Below are 17,448 nucleotides of genomic sequence, written 5' to 3' on the forward strand. Positions count from 1 at the left end.
CTAGTCTTGGTGAAGCTTCTCTGTACCATACACAACAATTTTATGATGTTGTTGTGTAAAGGAGAGCCCCTCCGCAGCTGAGCAGGGTGGCAGGTGTTTGACAGCTTATGAAAACATGATACACCTATTTAAGACAAGGGTTACTGAATAGCATGCTGAATATGGGAAGGATGTAGCTGTCCCCACTGAAATATGGCTACTGTTAACATTTCTGCTCTTGTGAAAATCACTGTGCTCATACACTCTTCCATGACCACATTTGGGCAGGACTTCATTTTAGATCTTATCAAGAAGTCTTTCTTCCCACAAGAAAAGATTCTGCAAAACTGTCAAGACTTTTGTTTCTGCATTTACTCCTTCAAATAGTTTAGAGATTCTGAAGCCTTTCATTTTCAGTGCTTAGAATCAGTGGAATGAAAAAAGTTTTGAGAGTTTAAACTATTTGTTTACACAGTACTTTTTGCTGTTATGGTTTATATCCCCACATGGGGATATTTCTATTATACTTATGAATTCATTGCAATGCCATTACTTGAAACACAGTCCTTAGATGTCAGTGGTTCAAAACCAAATAAACAAACTCGAGCAATAAGAACCTAAGTCAATTCCACTTTAGTTAAAGAAAAGTGTATGTCTGAACTGTGGAATTTTCAGCCAGATCTTTTTACCATGCTTCTCCAGTAAGCATTTCTGAATAGTTTAAACACCACAAGCAAACCAGGAACATGAACATTGGTGAGCTAAGCAAGGTGTCCTCTCAGTAGCATTATAACTTCCAGCTAAAAAGATGGTGGCTTCTTTTGCCATTTCTCCTACACTGTCTCCTCCTTAATTGCTGTGGAGTCAGGGCTGCCATTTAGCAAATTACTTGAGCTGTGCTTTAACATGTACTTAAGCTGACGCTCAGTCCTGCAAAATAAAAGTAGTTCTGATGGGTCGCCCACCTTTCTCTCTGCGTATCTCATAGATGTTTCCAGTAAGCAGCTGGACAGTGACACAAGACAGGGTTACTTAGCTGCTTTGTCTTCCCAGGCACCGAGGGGAGAGGGTTATAATGTGTTGCAGCCACGTAAGCTCACTGAGGCACCTTCCTGCCGCCACTGGTGCCAGCAGGGATGAGTGCGCAGGCTGGGGACAGGGCCAGGCAATGACAGCACCAGCTCCCAGGCACAAACACCACCAGTAGGTCACTGGCAGGCTTCCACTTTGAACAGCCCGCTGTGCATTAGTGCAGTCTAAATAGGCATTTGGCAAGCCTCGCATCACCTCATACGAGAGCATCTCGCTCCTTAATGTCAGCATTAATTCCGTATTAAGCGCATCTCATTTCAAGCAGGAAACAAGAAAGAAAGGCAAAATTCTTGAGGCAGCAGTGCAGAGAAGCCTCAAGAGATGAGGTTCCACAGGACAGACCCAGCTCACAACACTCTAGTGCTTTCAATAGGATTATTACAATGCAGTGAAGATCAGAAAAACGGCATTATAAGTAGTCAAAAAAGAATATAAATCTGAACAAAATCTGATCCAAGTCAGTACCATGTTAGGTATTAGAAATAAATCAAGTAATCTTGAAACTCCTAAGAGTTTTTGTCTTCATTACTCAGCAGTAAAACTGCAGAGTAATCTTTCACAGATTTCCTTTATAAGTCACGGTGTTGTAGTAGAAATGTATACGCCCAATTTCATAAATAGAAAATATAAGTGATTTTAAACTATATGCAAAGAACATACTAAACTATTATGATAATGACACGCATGGGAATTAAAATATGCAAACTCTAAAAGAGCAGGTTTGGAAACAAACTCAAATTGCATTTTTCTGAAGTAACTATAAAATAATATAAAGGGGTGCATTTAGAGGATATCTGTGAAAGAATGTTAAAAAGATGCTTCTTTTCACAGTTTGTCTGTGGATATCTCAAAAACTCTATTTTTAGTCAGATAGGAAAAGGATCAAACTGTTTATCCAGCTTCTACGTGCAAGGCAATAATAAGCCCCTGGTGGTCCAGTGGTAAAGGCGCCGCGCTATCACCGCCGAGACCCGGGTTCGATTCCCGGTCAGGGCCACTCCCGGGCAGGTGGAGCTCGTTAGCCCTTAAAGGCAACCCACCTACGTCCTAAGGTCCTAAGGACCTCGCTGCCACCGTCCAAGCTCGCTTGGCCCCGGCAGATGAACCTTAGGATTAAAGGGTGGGCTCAGTTCCGCGCACACTGTGTCTCACCTAAAAAATCCAATGCGCAGGCTGGAAGGTGGAAAGACCTTCCCCGGATCTTCGCTCGCGAAGACTGGCCATTATCATTATACGTGCAAGGCACACGAGTTTATTTTTCTGCTTACCCTCTGTTGTGCTGATGCTCAGCAGCTTCCCAAATATGTAGTGACAATGTAGTGCATCCTATAAATTTGTAGTACTTATTGCAACATCAAGAATGATGAAGGAAAAAAAAATAAAGTTGGTGTCAGTGCAAACCAAATCTATTTAGATGATAAGGATTCCTCAGTAAGGACCTTGATAAAAAGTTATTCTTCCTACATGAATAGCAACTCGCAGTAATTATCCATTCCTATATGGCACTTGGATCCTTTACATAATCAAAAGTTGTAAGACTAAGATCCCACTCCAGCAGAAAAATTAATCACCCCAATTAACGTTTCTGTTGCAGGCTGGTGTTCTCTATTTCATACGCAACAAAGAACACAATTCCCCACAAAGCATGTGAAGACTAACAAACTGTGCTTAGCTCAAAAGGCATACTGTATAAAAGCTGTAAACTCTAAAGCTGAATATAGAATTCTCACTCTTTCTAAAGAATATTCATGCAGATCCACACAAGCATTGGTGATTAACTACACTGTGCTCCTCCAGCCCTGATTTATCTAGCATAAGGCTGTGCTTGTAGGATGGCACGCCTGCTAAATACATATTTATGGAACAAAATCCAATCTGTGTATTCACAGTACTTACCTCATTTATTCATATATACTGTCCAGTTATCTTTCTGAAAGCAGGAGATATTTTATGCTTATACATAATTTTTTCCATCAAAAAGTTATTTCTTAAAACTATTGTGCCTTTGGAAATATAACAAGCTCAGCAATGCTCTGTGTCTAATAATATAACATCTGCCATTCATACATTTTAAAATTAGAAAGAGTATGCAGCAAATTTCAGATTTTGGGATCAGTAAAGATTTCCCTGGCTAATAAAACACAACCTACAGTACAGTATACCTGGCTTCTGGAGAGTAGCTTGGTAACTGTATTAAGCAACACTTCATTTCACTGTGAAAAGGCAGCATGGTTTCTCTCTACCAACAGAATATATTTTAAAGTCAGACTAATTGCATTCTAAGATGGATCAGGTTTATATTACAAATTGAAGTTCAGCCAATCTTTGAGTTTTGATTTAAGGATCAAAAGATTACAGGGACTACATCATCTGTAGTATTTCATTGAGGAGTCATATACATTGGTTTTAAAAGACCCTTCTTGGGACTCAAATTGGAACACAAATTAAAGGCTGCTAAGTCATATCTCAAGTGGCCTGTCGCACAGTTATCCAGCTGTCAATTCCCCAGTCCTGTAAGTAGTGGTATCTTCCACACTGTGCCACACTAGTTGCTTCTACTAGTTCTGCTTCAAGCAGAACTTTGATGACTGTTGCAGCTACTCTGTGGCAACAGCTGGGCAAGAATCCCAAGAATCGAGAATAAAATTCACACAAGCTATTAGAAGAAAGCAATCTCCTTTTTGTGATGACACTTTTCCACAGTAACTTCATAGTAAATCAAAGGAGGAGACATTTGGGACCTGGGATTCACTGATCCCTAGCCATCAGACAGGATAAGTCCACATCATTCTCCAAGCGCAAACTTGGCTCTCCTCCCTGCAGACACTTGGGCATAAGGCCATGCTGAAGCTGAGTGGACCAGAAACTTGATGCATCCTGCAGTCAACACTCAGCCCATTTCCCACTGCAGTAGTGTTGCATGGCAAACAGTCAACAACTTACAGTCACCAGGCTGCAGCAAAATCTTGTGGTTTGTGGGGTTTTTGGTTTGGGTTTTTTTTTTAATTGGTTGGAAACAGAAGCACTGAGGTGTGACCAGGCTGACTCCTGTTCTTACCTCTGCCATCAGAGTGGTTCCAGAGAATGCTTATCAGTATAAAAATGGGTGTTTTATATATGTAAATACTGTATTGTCATTACCAGTAGCAGACGAGGAATAATTTATTTAAAATATTCCCATACAAAGAAAACTGTTACAGTTTTGTGTATATTACCTAAATGCAGGAGAGGAATCAACTACAATGCAACTGGACTCAACTACTGAAGACTAGCCTGGAAATTAGCATTTAAATTTATGGTTGTTTGCTGTTGGGCTTTTTTAGTTTCGTTTTGGTTGGGTTTGTTTTTGGTTTTTTTTAATCCAAGACTCAGAGCCATTTAAATATGGAGAAGTAGAGGCCCTAATGACTGCAGTCTTAAAAAAAGTAATTAAAAACATATCAGAACTCTCCACCATATTGTGCAGAAGTGGACCCAGAGAGTGACTATGAAAGATGGAAATGCATCTCCAAGTCATGAATCCAGTGACAGGTTACTGTTCTTAATCTGAAACATTTCCCTACTTATGTGACTCTTTCCAGGGACTGAAAAGCAGATTATGACTGGAGGACCAATCAGTTATACTGGGGAGAACTAGCAGATGACCAAAATAAGTGTACTTAGATAAAGTAAAATAAAAAGTTTCAATACAACTTTTGGATAAATCTCACTTTTGATAACTTTGGACCTTCAGCCCTTGAACAGCAGTCTGTGGGCAGGTACCTTCTATCCTTCAGTCATACCTGAGAGAGGCCCATGGTGTGATTCTTGGGGTGTCCTGTGCAGGGCCAGGAGTTGGACTCAATGATCCTGATGGGTCCCTTTCAACTCAGCATATTCTACAATTCTATGAGTAAATATTGGCTTTTGGCCATCAACCATCAATGCAATAGGCATATTCCTTACAGTAAGGAAAAATATCTTCCATCACAGATATTAAAAAGCTTGTAATGTTTGTGACACAGACATATGAAGTCCTTCAGTTTCTGCATCAGAGGAAACAGCCGTGCAGCTGCACCCACAAAACATCTTGCGGAAAACTTATTTCAAAGACAAAACCAAAATCACTTCTGTTTCTTCTTAAACTAACTGTTACTGCTTTGCAGATGTATTAATGCAAAGAGCTACATTTAAATTTAGCACCAGTCTCATGTTTGATTTCCTAAACCCTGTAACTGTTTTTAGGTTTTGTAGTAAATAATGTAATTCTTACCTAGGAAAGAGACAGAAGCACTGTCCAGGCATTTTATTTTTATTTTTTTTTAGCACTCAGTGAATGCACTGTTAAAAGTTTTGGAATATTAGGACTCCTTCTGGAAAAAGAGACCTCTGTAACCCAACTGCAAAGAGACAAATATTTACATCCTTTTACATCCTTCACAGACTTGGTCTCCCTCATTTTCCACTGATCTCAACTTCTCAAGACAGCTCTGCAAGCAGATGGCTTAGAAAGAATCCCATCAACAACAAAGCTGAGTGCACAGAAGACACCAAAACACTAAGTCTGACATCCAAGATACTTGGCAAATACACTTAAATGGAAGAGAATTGTAACAGTCTACAAGGCATGTAAAAACTCCAGTGGCAGGATTGGAAGCAGCAGAAATATAATGAATGAAAAATAAAAAGTTCCACAGAAGTACAGACCCAATAAAAGTACCATAAGACACTGAAAAAAACCCTCTCCTTTTACTTATCAAGACATATTTTACTGACAGATCAAGAGATCACATGATAAGGAGTTTTACATAACATTAAGAATTTCACATCACTAGAGCCCTCATCTGAGTAACAAAAGCAAGAGATTTTGTATACTTCATGCTGACAGTTCTAGAGAGAAACCATAATACAATTCTTAAATTTATTCAGACTGATTAGCAATAGCCATACTACAGCAGCTGCCTTGCCATTGCTCAGCACTTTGTGCACATTAACAGCACAAAAGATGTGACAGTACTGCAATTTTTCTGAAATCTGTAAAATTACATAAGATGAAACATTTGTTTAAGGAAGAACTTTAACTAAAATGCAGCTCTTCTTTAAAAATGGCCAAATGAAACTCCAACAGGATATAGAAAGTTAGAATAATGTAGATTCACGACTGCCAGGGACTATGAAGCTTAAATTCTCATTAAACAGTATTTGTTTTAAAATCACAAGAGGCTTGAAACCACAAAAAAATTTTCAGAGCATTTGCCAATCCTCACCTGCTGGACCAAGGCAGCCTCAACCCTTCCATCATTTGGCCTTAAACCTTCCATCCTGCAGAACAGGATCAATACCCACACTGCTGGCTCTGTTCAGCAATCTCCCTCAAATGTCCCCGAGATGGATAGTTACCATTGATCACAGTGGACCCACAGCTGGAAGGCTCATCTATTCCCAGCTTGATAGGGTATCACTTTCTGTCAGGTGTTTCAGGATGAAAGTATAAATTACTTTCATAGTCCCAGCCATCCATTTCAATGAAGCTGAGCACTGAACAAGGTTTAACAGCACATCTTGTTAGTCCTCAAGTGTTTTTGACAGGATTCAAACACTGAATATTCTTTCCAGGCTACTGCACTAGGACTGATCTCGCTTGTGTTCCACGGAGGTAGTAATGTCTCCATATACTTTAAGAGCAGCTGGATCAGGCACTAGAATACCTGTTTTCTAACTCACTTCAGCTCTCAAGCAATGAATATGACAGCAGACAGATACGCTAGTCAAAAACTTCTTTCACTGATACTCACTCCCTCGTCCAGCATACTCAGAGCTGTGGGGAAATGCAGGCTATTTGATTCCGTCTACTGAGTGATAAAAAATGCATTGCCACCTGGAGACTTTTTAAGGAAAAAACAAATATTTTACAGTTCAAGAACTTGAAATGTTCACGTACAGTGTGGTGCTTTAAACTCCTTTGGAAAAATAATCCTGGAAATGCACATAAAAATCTTCAACAAAACCCATGTCAAACCCTTCTTGTGGAATAACTAGGAGTTTGGATGCAGTAGTGGGAGACACTGACACAAAAGGAGGCAAAGAATGCAGTATAATGTCTAAAATGCCATGAAATGCTACTGATCCAACATCTGAAAGGCTAAAATCTTCATGTACCCTTAGCTGAATGTTGACTCCTGTCTTACAGCATTGTCACCTAATGCTTATCTGAAGAGACAACATGATATTCAGTAAGTACCCTGTAAACTCTTACATCATGTTAAGTTTTAAATGTCTTGCTTTAGTACTTCTCACCATATATATGGTATTACAACAACTGAATCAAAACTTTTATTCCTTTAGCTGCTCCAAGATGTGAGGAACAATATTTGGAAAAAAGTGAAAGTAAAAAAAGGCAAGTTCTTCCATTTATTTCTTAATAAAACACATAAACAAGGTCATGTTTTTGTAAGCAGCAAACTTCTTGACTACTGGGATTGGTCTGCAAACCCCTGGCCACATAAGTAAATCTGTTTGATCAGGTGTTGATAATAAAATCTGATCTTATGGGCCTTGGAAAAACAATGCATTTATTTGCTCTATAATAGTATTCTAAAGCTATCTATTTGGTTACAGAAAGGCTTATGAAAGCCAAAACTATAACAGCAGATAGTTACTGTGAAGCCATTCATTATAAACGCCCAATTAAGCAAAGTGGACCTTGTGCAGTAATTAGCAAAGCATGAGATCTCACGAGTAGCCACTTCCTGAAAGAAAAGCAGCTGAGTGCAGACAAGATCAAGACAGCAGTTGAAAACACACCCTGATCAGGCAGCAGTACACGTTGTACCGATGCATCTGGAAAGAACAGTTTGCTAAATAAGTCTTTTGGCCGAATGGTGCAGCTTTTTATCTTCCTTACTTGCCGTCCCACTCCGGCCCTAATCAACAGAAAGATACGGACGTATTTGTTCTCACAAGGTCGAAGCACGGACAGAAGTGTGTAAGGAGTCCACCAACCACAGAGAACTGACACCTTTTTAGACTTCCTATTTGCACTCCACTTCTGAACCTCAACCTAGATTTCCAACTGATGGCCAGATTAAAAGGAATAAAGTTGTCCACTTCCTGGGAATAGGCCATTTGGCAAGAATGTTGCTGGAATTCAACAAAACCCCCAAATAATATGTATTTTTAATTGAAAAAAACCAAACAACATGCGGCACTCACAGGCCAACAGAGAACTCTGAGTCACATCTCCACATACATACTGTGAAGCTGGAAGAGAAGAAACAAGTACAGTCCAAGTATACGAAAGAGTAAAGTAAGGACAAAGTATCTAACAGAAGCTGCAGTCTCATATACTGGAAAAAATGATCTTTTAAACACCTTGAGTAAGGGAAAAAAAAATCCATTACACCTACACACTCAGAGCTATTCTATCTAATAGACTGAAGTAGTTCTTAGGTCAAAATTGCACTGACACCTAGGTGTAGATACAGAGCTGATGCAGAGTTTGAACATCTTTGAAAATTGTGGAAACAAAAGGATGTTTTATTTTCATTTATCACAATATTTTGCCAGAGTCAGGGGACACCACTGTCACTGAAAATCTTGTCAGAAACTATCATCTAAGTAATGAATCCAACAACTCCAAAGAGGAGGGAGGGTGTCATGGCATGGGGTGTCCTTTTCTCAACAGCTTGTTACCTAACCCTAGAAAAAATTCACAACCTAATTATTATTTCTTTCGCCTTCTGCCCCTCCTAAACTTGCAAGTATAACTCATTAATCCCAAGCATGCATTAGGTTAATGAAGGTTCCTTAAAAAATTTTCTTGAATTGCATTTCCTATACTCTGATGGTATACATAAGGTAAAGGTTTTTATTTCCATTTACCGCAATTACTAATATTGAGAATACCTGGGTTTTTTTAAGAGATGTATGTTTGCCATAACTGCTAGTTATTTAGTGATTAAGTTTTCAACTACCTAAAGAATGTTAAAGGCATTTGTTATAACAGCAAGGCACAGACAAATTCTCTACTTCATCTTAGCAATTCATACCATTAACATACTTCAGTTGAAAATTACATTAGTTTTATTAGCTTATTATTAAGTGGGCTTAAAACAACACACTAACAAAGGATTAAAGTAATACACATTTTGGTTTTGCTATGTAGATGAAAACCACCCCATAACTAAAGAGGCAGCTAACATAGAGGGAATTGTTTAACGCATCTCGTGGCCTTCTTTTTAGTTGTTTAGGAATGATTAACATACACAGTACAAGGCTCCTATAAGCAGAGCTATGAACAGCATTTATTATTAATATCTCCCAACACTTGCCAGGGAAATTTTCTTCTTTCTGGAAAAGTTAACTGGTTTAGACTTCAGAAAAAATTTGTTTCAGACCTTCTACAATTCCATTTTGGCAGAACCTACAGAGGACCCTGACATGCAACTAAGGGGCATTGCTGGAGAGAAAAGGAGGAAGAGGAGGCCAATTTGACGGGGAGGTGGGGTAGAAAAGACCATGAGCTAAGAATTAAGATGGGGTAAGCTTGAGTTTCCACACTCCCTCCACTAACTTCATGCTCTTTCTGTAGAAAGGAATGGCAGAGCCAACCCATCCTGCCTTGAGATCTCTCCCCATTAGCCTGATAAGGAGCTGCAGGCACAGGACACACTGGTGGCTAGGGCACTGAGGAAGAAAAGGAGGCCTTTCATTCTGTAGTCATCATGGTAGCTTCAGGCCAGCAAGGATAATTACCAGCCTGCTTTTGCCATTCTGGCTGAAACTGAATGACAAACCCCAAACACCAAGTTTGGTAATCTCTGCTGAGTTCTACTTTGTACAGCTATTTATATCAGGCGTGTGGCACGGTCAGAAACCTCAGCCATGGTGGTATTATTAGAACAAACATGGAGAACTGCACTGGTTTTTCAGTTCTGCCTTTAGCTGGACAGTGTACAAATGCTGTGGGAAAGCAGGATCGACATGTTTGCATTCTGTTCACAGTGCACCCTTCACTTGAAATCTGGCACCTGCAGAAGCCTGACAATCAAATGAAACAACTTTGTAGTGGAGCTGAACAGGCTTTGCCGTGACAAGGCTATGATAAATTGAGGGCACAGGAATCCATTTCTCCAGTGACTGAGAACACATGCTGCTGTTTCTGTATGGAACCACCCTCCTGAACTAATTAATGTAGTTATTTCTTTTCTTGCTCTTCAAACTCTTTTAAGACACTCAATCCACTTTTCCAAGGCACACTCAGGTAAATCAGCACAATATTTCAAAGGGAATTTCATGAAACCCAGCCACAGTTACTAATAAACAAACCCCTTTCTAAAAGGCAAGGCCTTCAAAGGCCTCTCATTATTTCCTCATTTCCTGGACATCATTCATGTTTTCAGAGCAGAAATTCACTGAAAGGGTATACTGAGGTTTATGTTATTGAATAAGAAAGAAGATTCACAAGAAATGCTCAAATATTTGCACAAAAAATAAATGTGAGGTTTGGGGAGTTTTTTCTGAGGAATGGCATGACCTTGGTAGCACCCTCACCCAAAAATAAACTGCACTAGGATCTTCCCAGGAGTAACAGCAGCACTGAAACAGACCTGATAATGAAGGGGCAGGCTTAGGGGTAGTATTCCCTTCTGACAGTCATAAAATATGTGCCTCAAAACTTAATCTCTGGACTGCTGGCCTGACTTACAAGAAAAAAATCAGTATCCAAAGTAAATTACTCTCAAGAACTAAACCAGAGTTGTTTACAACGCATTTCTAAATTTTTTCATAATTTTTGTTAAATTTTTCATAATTTCTTCCATCTTGGATTCCTGTTAGTAGTATTTAGAAAAGTACTGCAAAAAATACTTAGTGCATTCTAAAATTGTCAGTCTTTCAACTACTTCTTACCTGGTACAAGTAAGAGACCCTTTTCCTTCACAATTTATCTTTGTTCTGGAGAGAAGAATGAAAACTTGTCTTATCCAAAGTGTCAACTGACAATTTTAAAAAACCCAAAGTTTTAAAGAAATTGTCCTTGGTAAAAACATTTGCATAGTAACAGTAAGTAATTCTTCCAAACAGATTCTCCCAACGACAAGTTCTGCAGGCAAAGATGAAGATCTTTCTCAGTGTATGAATCCATCTATGAAGGGCTAAACAACTGCACACCATTTGAAACCCTCTGCTTGTATGCAAGGTAACACCACCACTGTTAGACAGCAGGACACCTACAGCTCTGTCAGTCTGACGCTGCTAAAGCTGTACTCAATGAGCTGTCTGCCACTGATATCAAGAAAACAAATCCATAAACAAACCAAACCGTGCAAGTCAAACTTTGAGCCCATTCGCACAACCACATTTTCAGACTAATATGGCACTCTGCTTCCAAACATAAGAACATGGAAGAGCGCTGGAGAGGAGAGCAGCAAATTGATTTACAAAAGTGCAAGGATCAAAACCAAAGCATAGCGGATTTCAATTTTCACAACTTATGTGTTACAGGAACAAATTTTCCTTTATATTAAGAATACGTTACTGTATTTTTGGCAGTCTAAATGAGTGTTCTACCACCCCCCCAACAAGAATCAGCTGATCAACAAGGATATGTCTCAAGTCCCTTGACATGGATTGGAGGGAGGGCAGGAATTCATATAGAAATTATTTTTGTAAGTCAAAGGATGAACCATTCCAAAACATTCAGTTAAGAACATACTTACGCAACTACTTTATCCCCACCCCTCCCCCCTAAAAAAAGCAGCCTTTATAATTTCAGGTTCATGGTATAATGTGTATATTCATTTTGATATTATCTGTTTAGATTATTGTGCACATTTTATCGTGCGCAATAGGATCCCAAAAGAATTCTAATGGGATAATAGCATTGACAGCTTAACCTTTATTAAACTGTTGATACAAGATGATTCTTTTAGCATAGCGTTAGGTGAAGACATTACAAAAATTATATAGCTATTAATAGATTGCAATAAACTATTAAAAAGAACATTCTCTTTACAAGATTAGTCTTTTATTTACAATTAGAGACCAGAAAAAATGAGGGGTTTCTTTCACAATATTTTACTAAATTAGCATTTAAATAATACTTGAGGCACTTTTCAGAGATTATTGAAACCTATGAACAATTAGATCACTGAGAGTTGAATCTGAAGAATACGTCTTCAATAATAACTGTTACATATGACAGTATCACTACTAGTTGCTTTTTAAATCCAGGTATCTGGAAGGTTAAAGAGCCTGTAAAACATTGAAGTCAGCTCCAAGCTTTCTGTCTGTCTATAGTAACAAATATGCTTCTCATATTTTTCACATACAAACGATTGTTTATGTATGAATTAAGCCTCACAACATAACTCGAAGGTAGGAAGCGCCACTACCCTTTATACAGAGTAGAAACAGATTGTGACTTGCTGAAAGGAAGAGGAAGCATGAAGTGGACAACTCCATGGGCTCAGTCATCCCATTTCACAATACAGAATCTCTGATACTGATCCAGCACATTGTATTATTCTAAATATCATCGAGAACAACCTACGTTCCAAACTCAAGACCTAAACACAGAGAAGACAGATTTTAAAAAGGAGATCTGTACTTCAACTGTTCCTCCTCAGTCAGTATAAAACCTTTTGTGACTTTACAGAAAAATCACATCATATTTCTGTTCCTGGACTTGCCAAACACTTAAAAATAACACAAGTCAAATTCTGGTCTAGGTATATCCATAGCCAATGGGATAGAAATTCTTGCTCCTGATTTCAAATCCTTCCTGTGGACAGGAGAGCTTTGCATTTTCCACATCTCACCCTACAGGTAGCTTCTCTGCTTTGTGCAAAAAAATAAAAATAAATAAAAGTATGCTGCTATAAGTGAGAGATCTGAAATGCATTCATGGTCTCAAGCCAAGGGCACAGGGCAGATTTGATTTGAAATATTACGTTCCTTGATCAAAAACTTAAAGTAATCAGACAACCTATTGGGATGGATGGATGGACTGATTTCAGTGTGAAGTCTTCTCTTGTTCCTTCTGGTAAATGGACCATCAAAAAAAAAAGTTCACCCACAAGTATCACAGTTGTTCAGTATCATATCCCAAAATGGGTCCCAGCCATTTCTCCACTTCTGCAACAGACACATTTTTTCTCAGTGCATAATCTTCAACCTGCAAAGTGACCACAAACATGATGGAGATTTTGGAACTCCAGCTTTTAGTCTTTACAAAACTTTTGAGACATCTGCTAGTTAGGTGTTTTTAAATGTTCTAACACTACTACAATGGACAGTGTAAGTTACCTGATCTTTACATATCTTTCCAACAGCAAAATATTTGGAATTGGGACTGGAAAAGTAGAGGCCAGAAACTGCAGAAGCAGGTATCATTGCTAGTGATTCCGTTAAACCAATTCCTGGAAAAGAGAATGAGATTCCTCTTATTCTTGAGAACAATTGAGAATAAGCACAAATTCAAAACGTTTTTTTTGTTGGGTAGCTTCAAGCAAACTCAAAAAACCCAAGGAGCTTTCAGATGAATTAAAACAAAAACCATTTTCCACTTGTTAACTATTAAAAAACCCCACAGACCTTTAAATATACCGCAGACTTTCATTACAATTACTGTAAAGTAACTGTACAATTTAAAGGAAAAAACCTGGGAGATTTTGGCAAGAGGTTTTGACACACAGGAAGCATTTTTTGGAGCAGTGAAACATCTGACATGTAAAATATCAGAGGAAAACAAATGGAATTCATTCCTTTTTAAGAATTGCCATCTCAAGGTTCCTGTGGACCAGGAAATACACTGCTGAATTGACTTTTTTTTCCTGTTTATATCTGGAATGTCTTCTTGCAATCATAAGGATGCTAGAAATTTTCTCTGTGCAGCAGAACCCTGTTTGCATGCAATCTGCTAATTAGGGACACAACTCCTTCACCAAAAGCACTGGCAGTGTTTTGAAAATTCTTCCTTGAATGAGTCAAAATAAAAATGGCAATGAAAACCAGAAGAGAGCAAATCCTAGAAGCACTTCAGTATTTTATGTTGTTCTGCACCACCCACTTGAGTGGATTTTTGGAATGTCAATCTTTCATTCACATAAAAACAGTTTAAGAATCTTAGTAAAGCAGAGTTACCTGTTGTTTCCTCAATGTTTGCAAGTTTCCACATGGTGAGTTTTTCTGTATGGTCAGGCTGGCTTGGATATCCAGGGGCAGGGCGAATTCCCTCATATTTAATTTTGCGTAGGTCAGAGAGATTGAGCTGTTCAGTATTACTGTAAGCCCAGAATTCCCTTCGAACCCTTTCATGGAGCTCCTCAGCAAATGCCTTGGAACAGAATGAAAAGATTTTTTTTGTAGTTTAGCTTGTACAGAATGATGCAATAGCTGTTTAAGACAAACCATGTCTTAGAGACTTTCTCTCCATTCCCATTTTAATTTTTAAGGGAGTTCTTAACATTGGTGAGTAATTTGATAGAATTAAAATTCACAAGCAAAACTTATTTTGCTAACTCAGCTATTCTAGTTTCTTCTCTTATTGGTAGACAGTGGCTTTTTGATTGTCCTACTTCAAAATCCAACATACTCAAACGATGTGGACAAGTAACCTAAAAAGTGACCTCATTAACCTATGATAGCAACATATCATTATAGTCACTAAGTTTTGACTATCTGTGTGTCTCGTCCAGGTCCAGCTATGGAAGGCTACATCATTCTTGCCTCCATGCTAGGATCAGAAATAAGTACACGCTGCTGCTCTTTTTAGCAGAGGTTTTTTCCTCTAGCTGAAAGTGGGCAACAACTTTTCTGAACTGCTATTTTGCCAGCAACAGTTGCCCGTCAAGAAGAATTCCCACCTGAGTAAATATCTTTAGATGGCATCTAAATACAATTTCTGAAACTCTGCTGTAGCTTGAAACACACATCTAGAGTGAACCCCACCTGCATTGCACAGAAGTAGCTGTAAGTTTGCTGAAAGGTGCAAGGAAACCTCATACCTCTGCCAACCGATCGCCGAGAGCCTTTACCATTATGATGTTGTATTCATCATCCTGTTTCCTAAATTCATTGCATAATTCATCCACACCAAAGCAGGCCACAGCAAATAGGCCTAAGTAGTCACAAATGCCAGAATCCATTGGTGCTATAAAGTCAGAGAGGCAGTAGTATGGATCTGTGCAGGAAGAGTCCTTTTCAGCCTAGAGTAACAAAATCAGTGCAATAAATCAGAACATTTACAATACATTATTAATGCACTACTAAGCTAAAGACCAGTATTTTTAGGACTAAAGGGCTTAAGGCATTTCTGACAAACACCTAACTAGTCTTTGAGCCATGGTGGCTTTCCTGTAGTTAAATTAGAAGGAAACCACCTCTCTCACTCAGAGGGTATTCAGACCACTGAAGACCAAAACTTCATAGAAGAGATGCTGTGCTGAACACACATATAGAGATACTTTATTTCTATTTACAACTAGTAAGATTTATCAGCTTATACTGTAGGTTTAACCTCTACAGAAGTGTATGAGCCATTCATTTCAGAGTTGGACTTGATGATTCTTGTGGGTTCCTTCCAGAAGTTTCTGTGACACAAATTATTACAAAATAAGGAACACTATTGTGCCAACCACTGAGTAAGAGGAGTAATAATTAATCTCTATCCCTCACAGACTCCACATTTGCTAGCAAAACTGATGGTCGATAAGCAAACTGAAAATTCTTCAGCAATTCCCTCTATAGAATGGCTGTGAGAGTTTGTAAACACTCCTGGTTTCTTACGCTATAAACTGTGTGCTCAGTAATCCAGACAAAACTGCACCCAGGATGCAGACCTTACACTAGTCACACATACAAACAAACAAAATTGATCTATCACTACTGAAAAGTTGAATCCTAAACGAAGTTCAAGTGGGTTTTATGCAAAGGAAAGTGGCCCAGAAGGAAAGGACCTGGGGGTGCTGGTCAACAGCCAGCTGAACATGAGCCAGCAGTGTGCCCAGGTGGCCAAGAAGGCCAATGGCATTTTGGCCTTAGCAGCAATAGTGTGGCCAGCAGGACTAGGGAAGGGATTCTTCCCTGTACCTGGCACTGGTGTGGCTTCACCTCGAGTACTGTGTCCAGTTCTGGGCCCCTCACTTCAGGAAAGTCACTGAGGTGCTGGAGCATGTCCAGAGAAGGGCAATGAAACTGGTGAAGTGTCTGGAGCACAAATGCTATGAGGAAAAGATGCGGGAGCTGAGGTTCTTTACCTGGAGAAGAGGAGGCTCAGAGGAGACTTGATTGCTCTCTACAACTACCTGAAAGGAAGTTGTAGCCAGGTGGGAGTAGGCCTCTTCTCCCAGGCAACAACTGATAGGATGAGAGGGCACAGTCTTAAGCTGTGCCAAGGGAGGTTTAGGTTGGACATTAGGAAAAAATTCTTCACAGAAAGGGTAATTAGACATTGGAATGAGCTGTCAGAGGAGGTGGTGGGGTCATCGTCCCTGGAGGTGTTTAAGAAAAGACGGGGTGTGGCACTGAGTGCCATGGTGTAGTTGACATTTTGGTGTTGGGTCATAGGTTGGACCTGATGATCTCAGAGGTCTATTCCAACCTAACTGATTTTGTGATTCTGTGGAATAGGAAATACACTGCTTACTGGATCCTTTTCCAAAAATGGAAAAAAGGGACACAGAAAGAGGTGACTGATCATACAAAAAGAAATTTTGAATCATATCAAGTGTATTCATTGTGGAAACACGATTGCTATTTAAGAAGTGGCACAGCTCTTGTAAATCTACCCAACTTAGAGAGAGAAAAGTTATTTCATGGCTATCACTTAGTTGAAGATTCCTATTCTATGACAATATTTTAACAATGCTTTTCACCCAACCCCAACCACATCTTAAAAGCAAATAATACACCTTCAACCCTGAAAAACAAAGAAAAATAACCTACTAGGTTAATATCATAAAGTACTACAAGACCAAGGAAATATCCTTTTTCCAAACAGGTGAAATCTATGTTAATTTTGAAGTTCTTTTGTAATTATTAGAATTAAGGAAAATATTAAATGCATCCCCAACTTTTAGATTTATGTCACATCCTTAACAGAGTCAATGTCAGGAAGAGAATTCTCTGTACTGGTGAAGACTCTGCTGAACTACTACATACACCAGACTGGAAGAGATGCAGTTAAAACATACTGGGTCCAGAATAACAGTATGCACAACAGCACAGAGTTTCATGGCCTTAATGTTTGAGAGAAGCCTGAATAACTTTGGATATATAAGATAAAAAGACTAAAGAAAATAACAGTGTTCCAATAATAAAACCCATTACAAGAACATTCTCAAATCAGATATTCTTCTTGGGAGAATGCTGGGAAAAGGCCAGGAAAAGAAACAGTAG

General features: G+C 39.0%; 1 protein-coding gene across 5 annotated transcripts in view; it reads right to left on the bottom strand.

Annotated features, from left to right (window-relative positions):
* Positions 1-11,869: 11,869 nt before the first annotated feature.
* MTR (5-methyltetrahydrofolate-homocysteine methyltransferase) overlaps positions 11,870-17,448 on the bottom strand; it is a 50,973-nt gene continuing 45,394 nt past the window's right edge. For 2 of the 5 annotated variants that reach the window (XM_050314562.1, XM_050314561.1), the window contains 4 exons: positions 15,057-15,257; positions 14,194-14,386; positions 13,357-13,469; positions 11,908-13,225 (listed from right to left, as the gene is read on the bottom strand). In XM_050314562.1, the coding sequence (XP_050170519.1) occupies positions 13,133-13,225; positions 13,357-13,469; positions 14,194-14,386; positions 15,057-15,257 (600 nt within the window). In that variant the 3' untranslated portion in view covers positions 11,908-13,132. Of the gene's footprint in view, positions 13,226-13,356; positions 13,470-14,193; positions 14,387-15,056; positions 15,258-17,448 lie in introns of all 5 variants that reach the window. The other 3 variants (XM_050314560.1, XM_050314558.1, XM_050314559.1) reach the window with 3 other exon arrangements.

This window comes from Myiozetetes cayanensis, unplaced genomic scaffold (assembly GCF_022539395.1).
Source record: "Myiozetetes cayanensis isolate MyiCay16 unplaced genomic scaffold, myiCay2020 scf2-11, whole genome shotgun sequence".
NCBI lineage: Eukaryota > Metazoa > Chordata > Aves > Passeriformes > Tyrannidae > Myiozetetes > Myiozetetes cayanensis.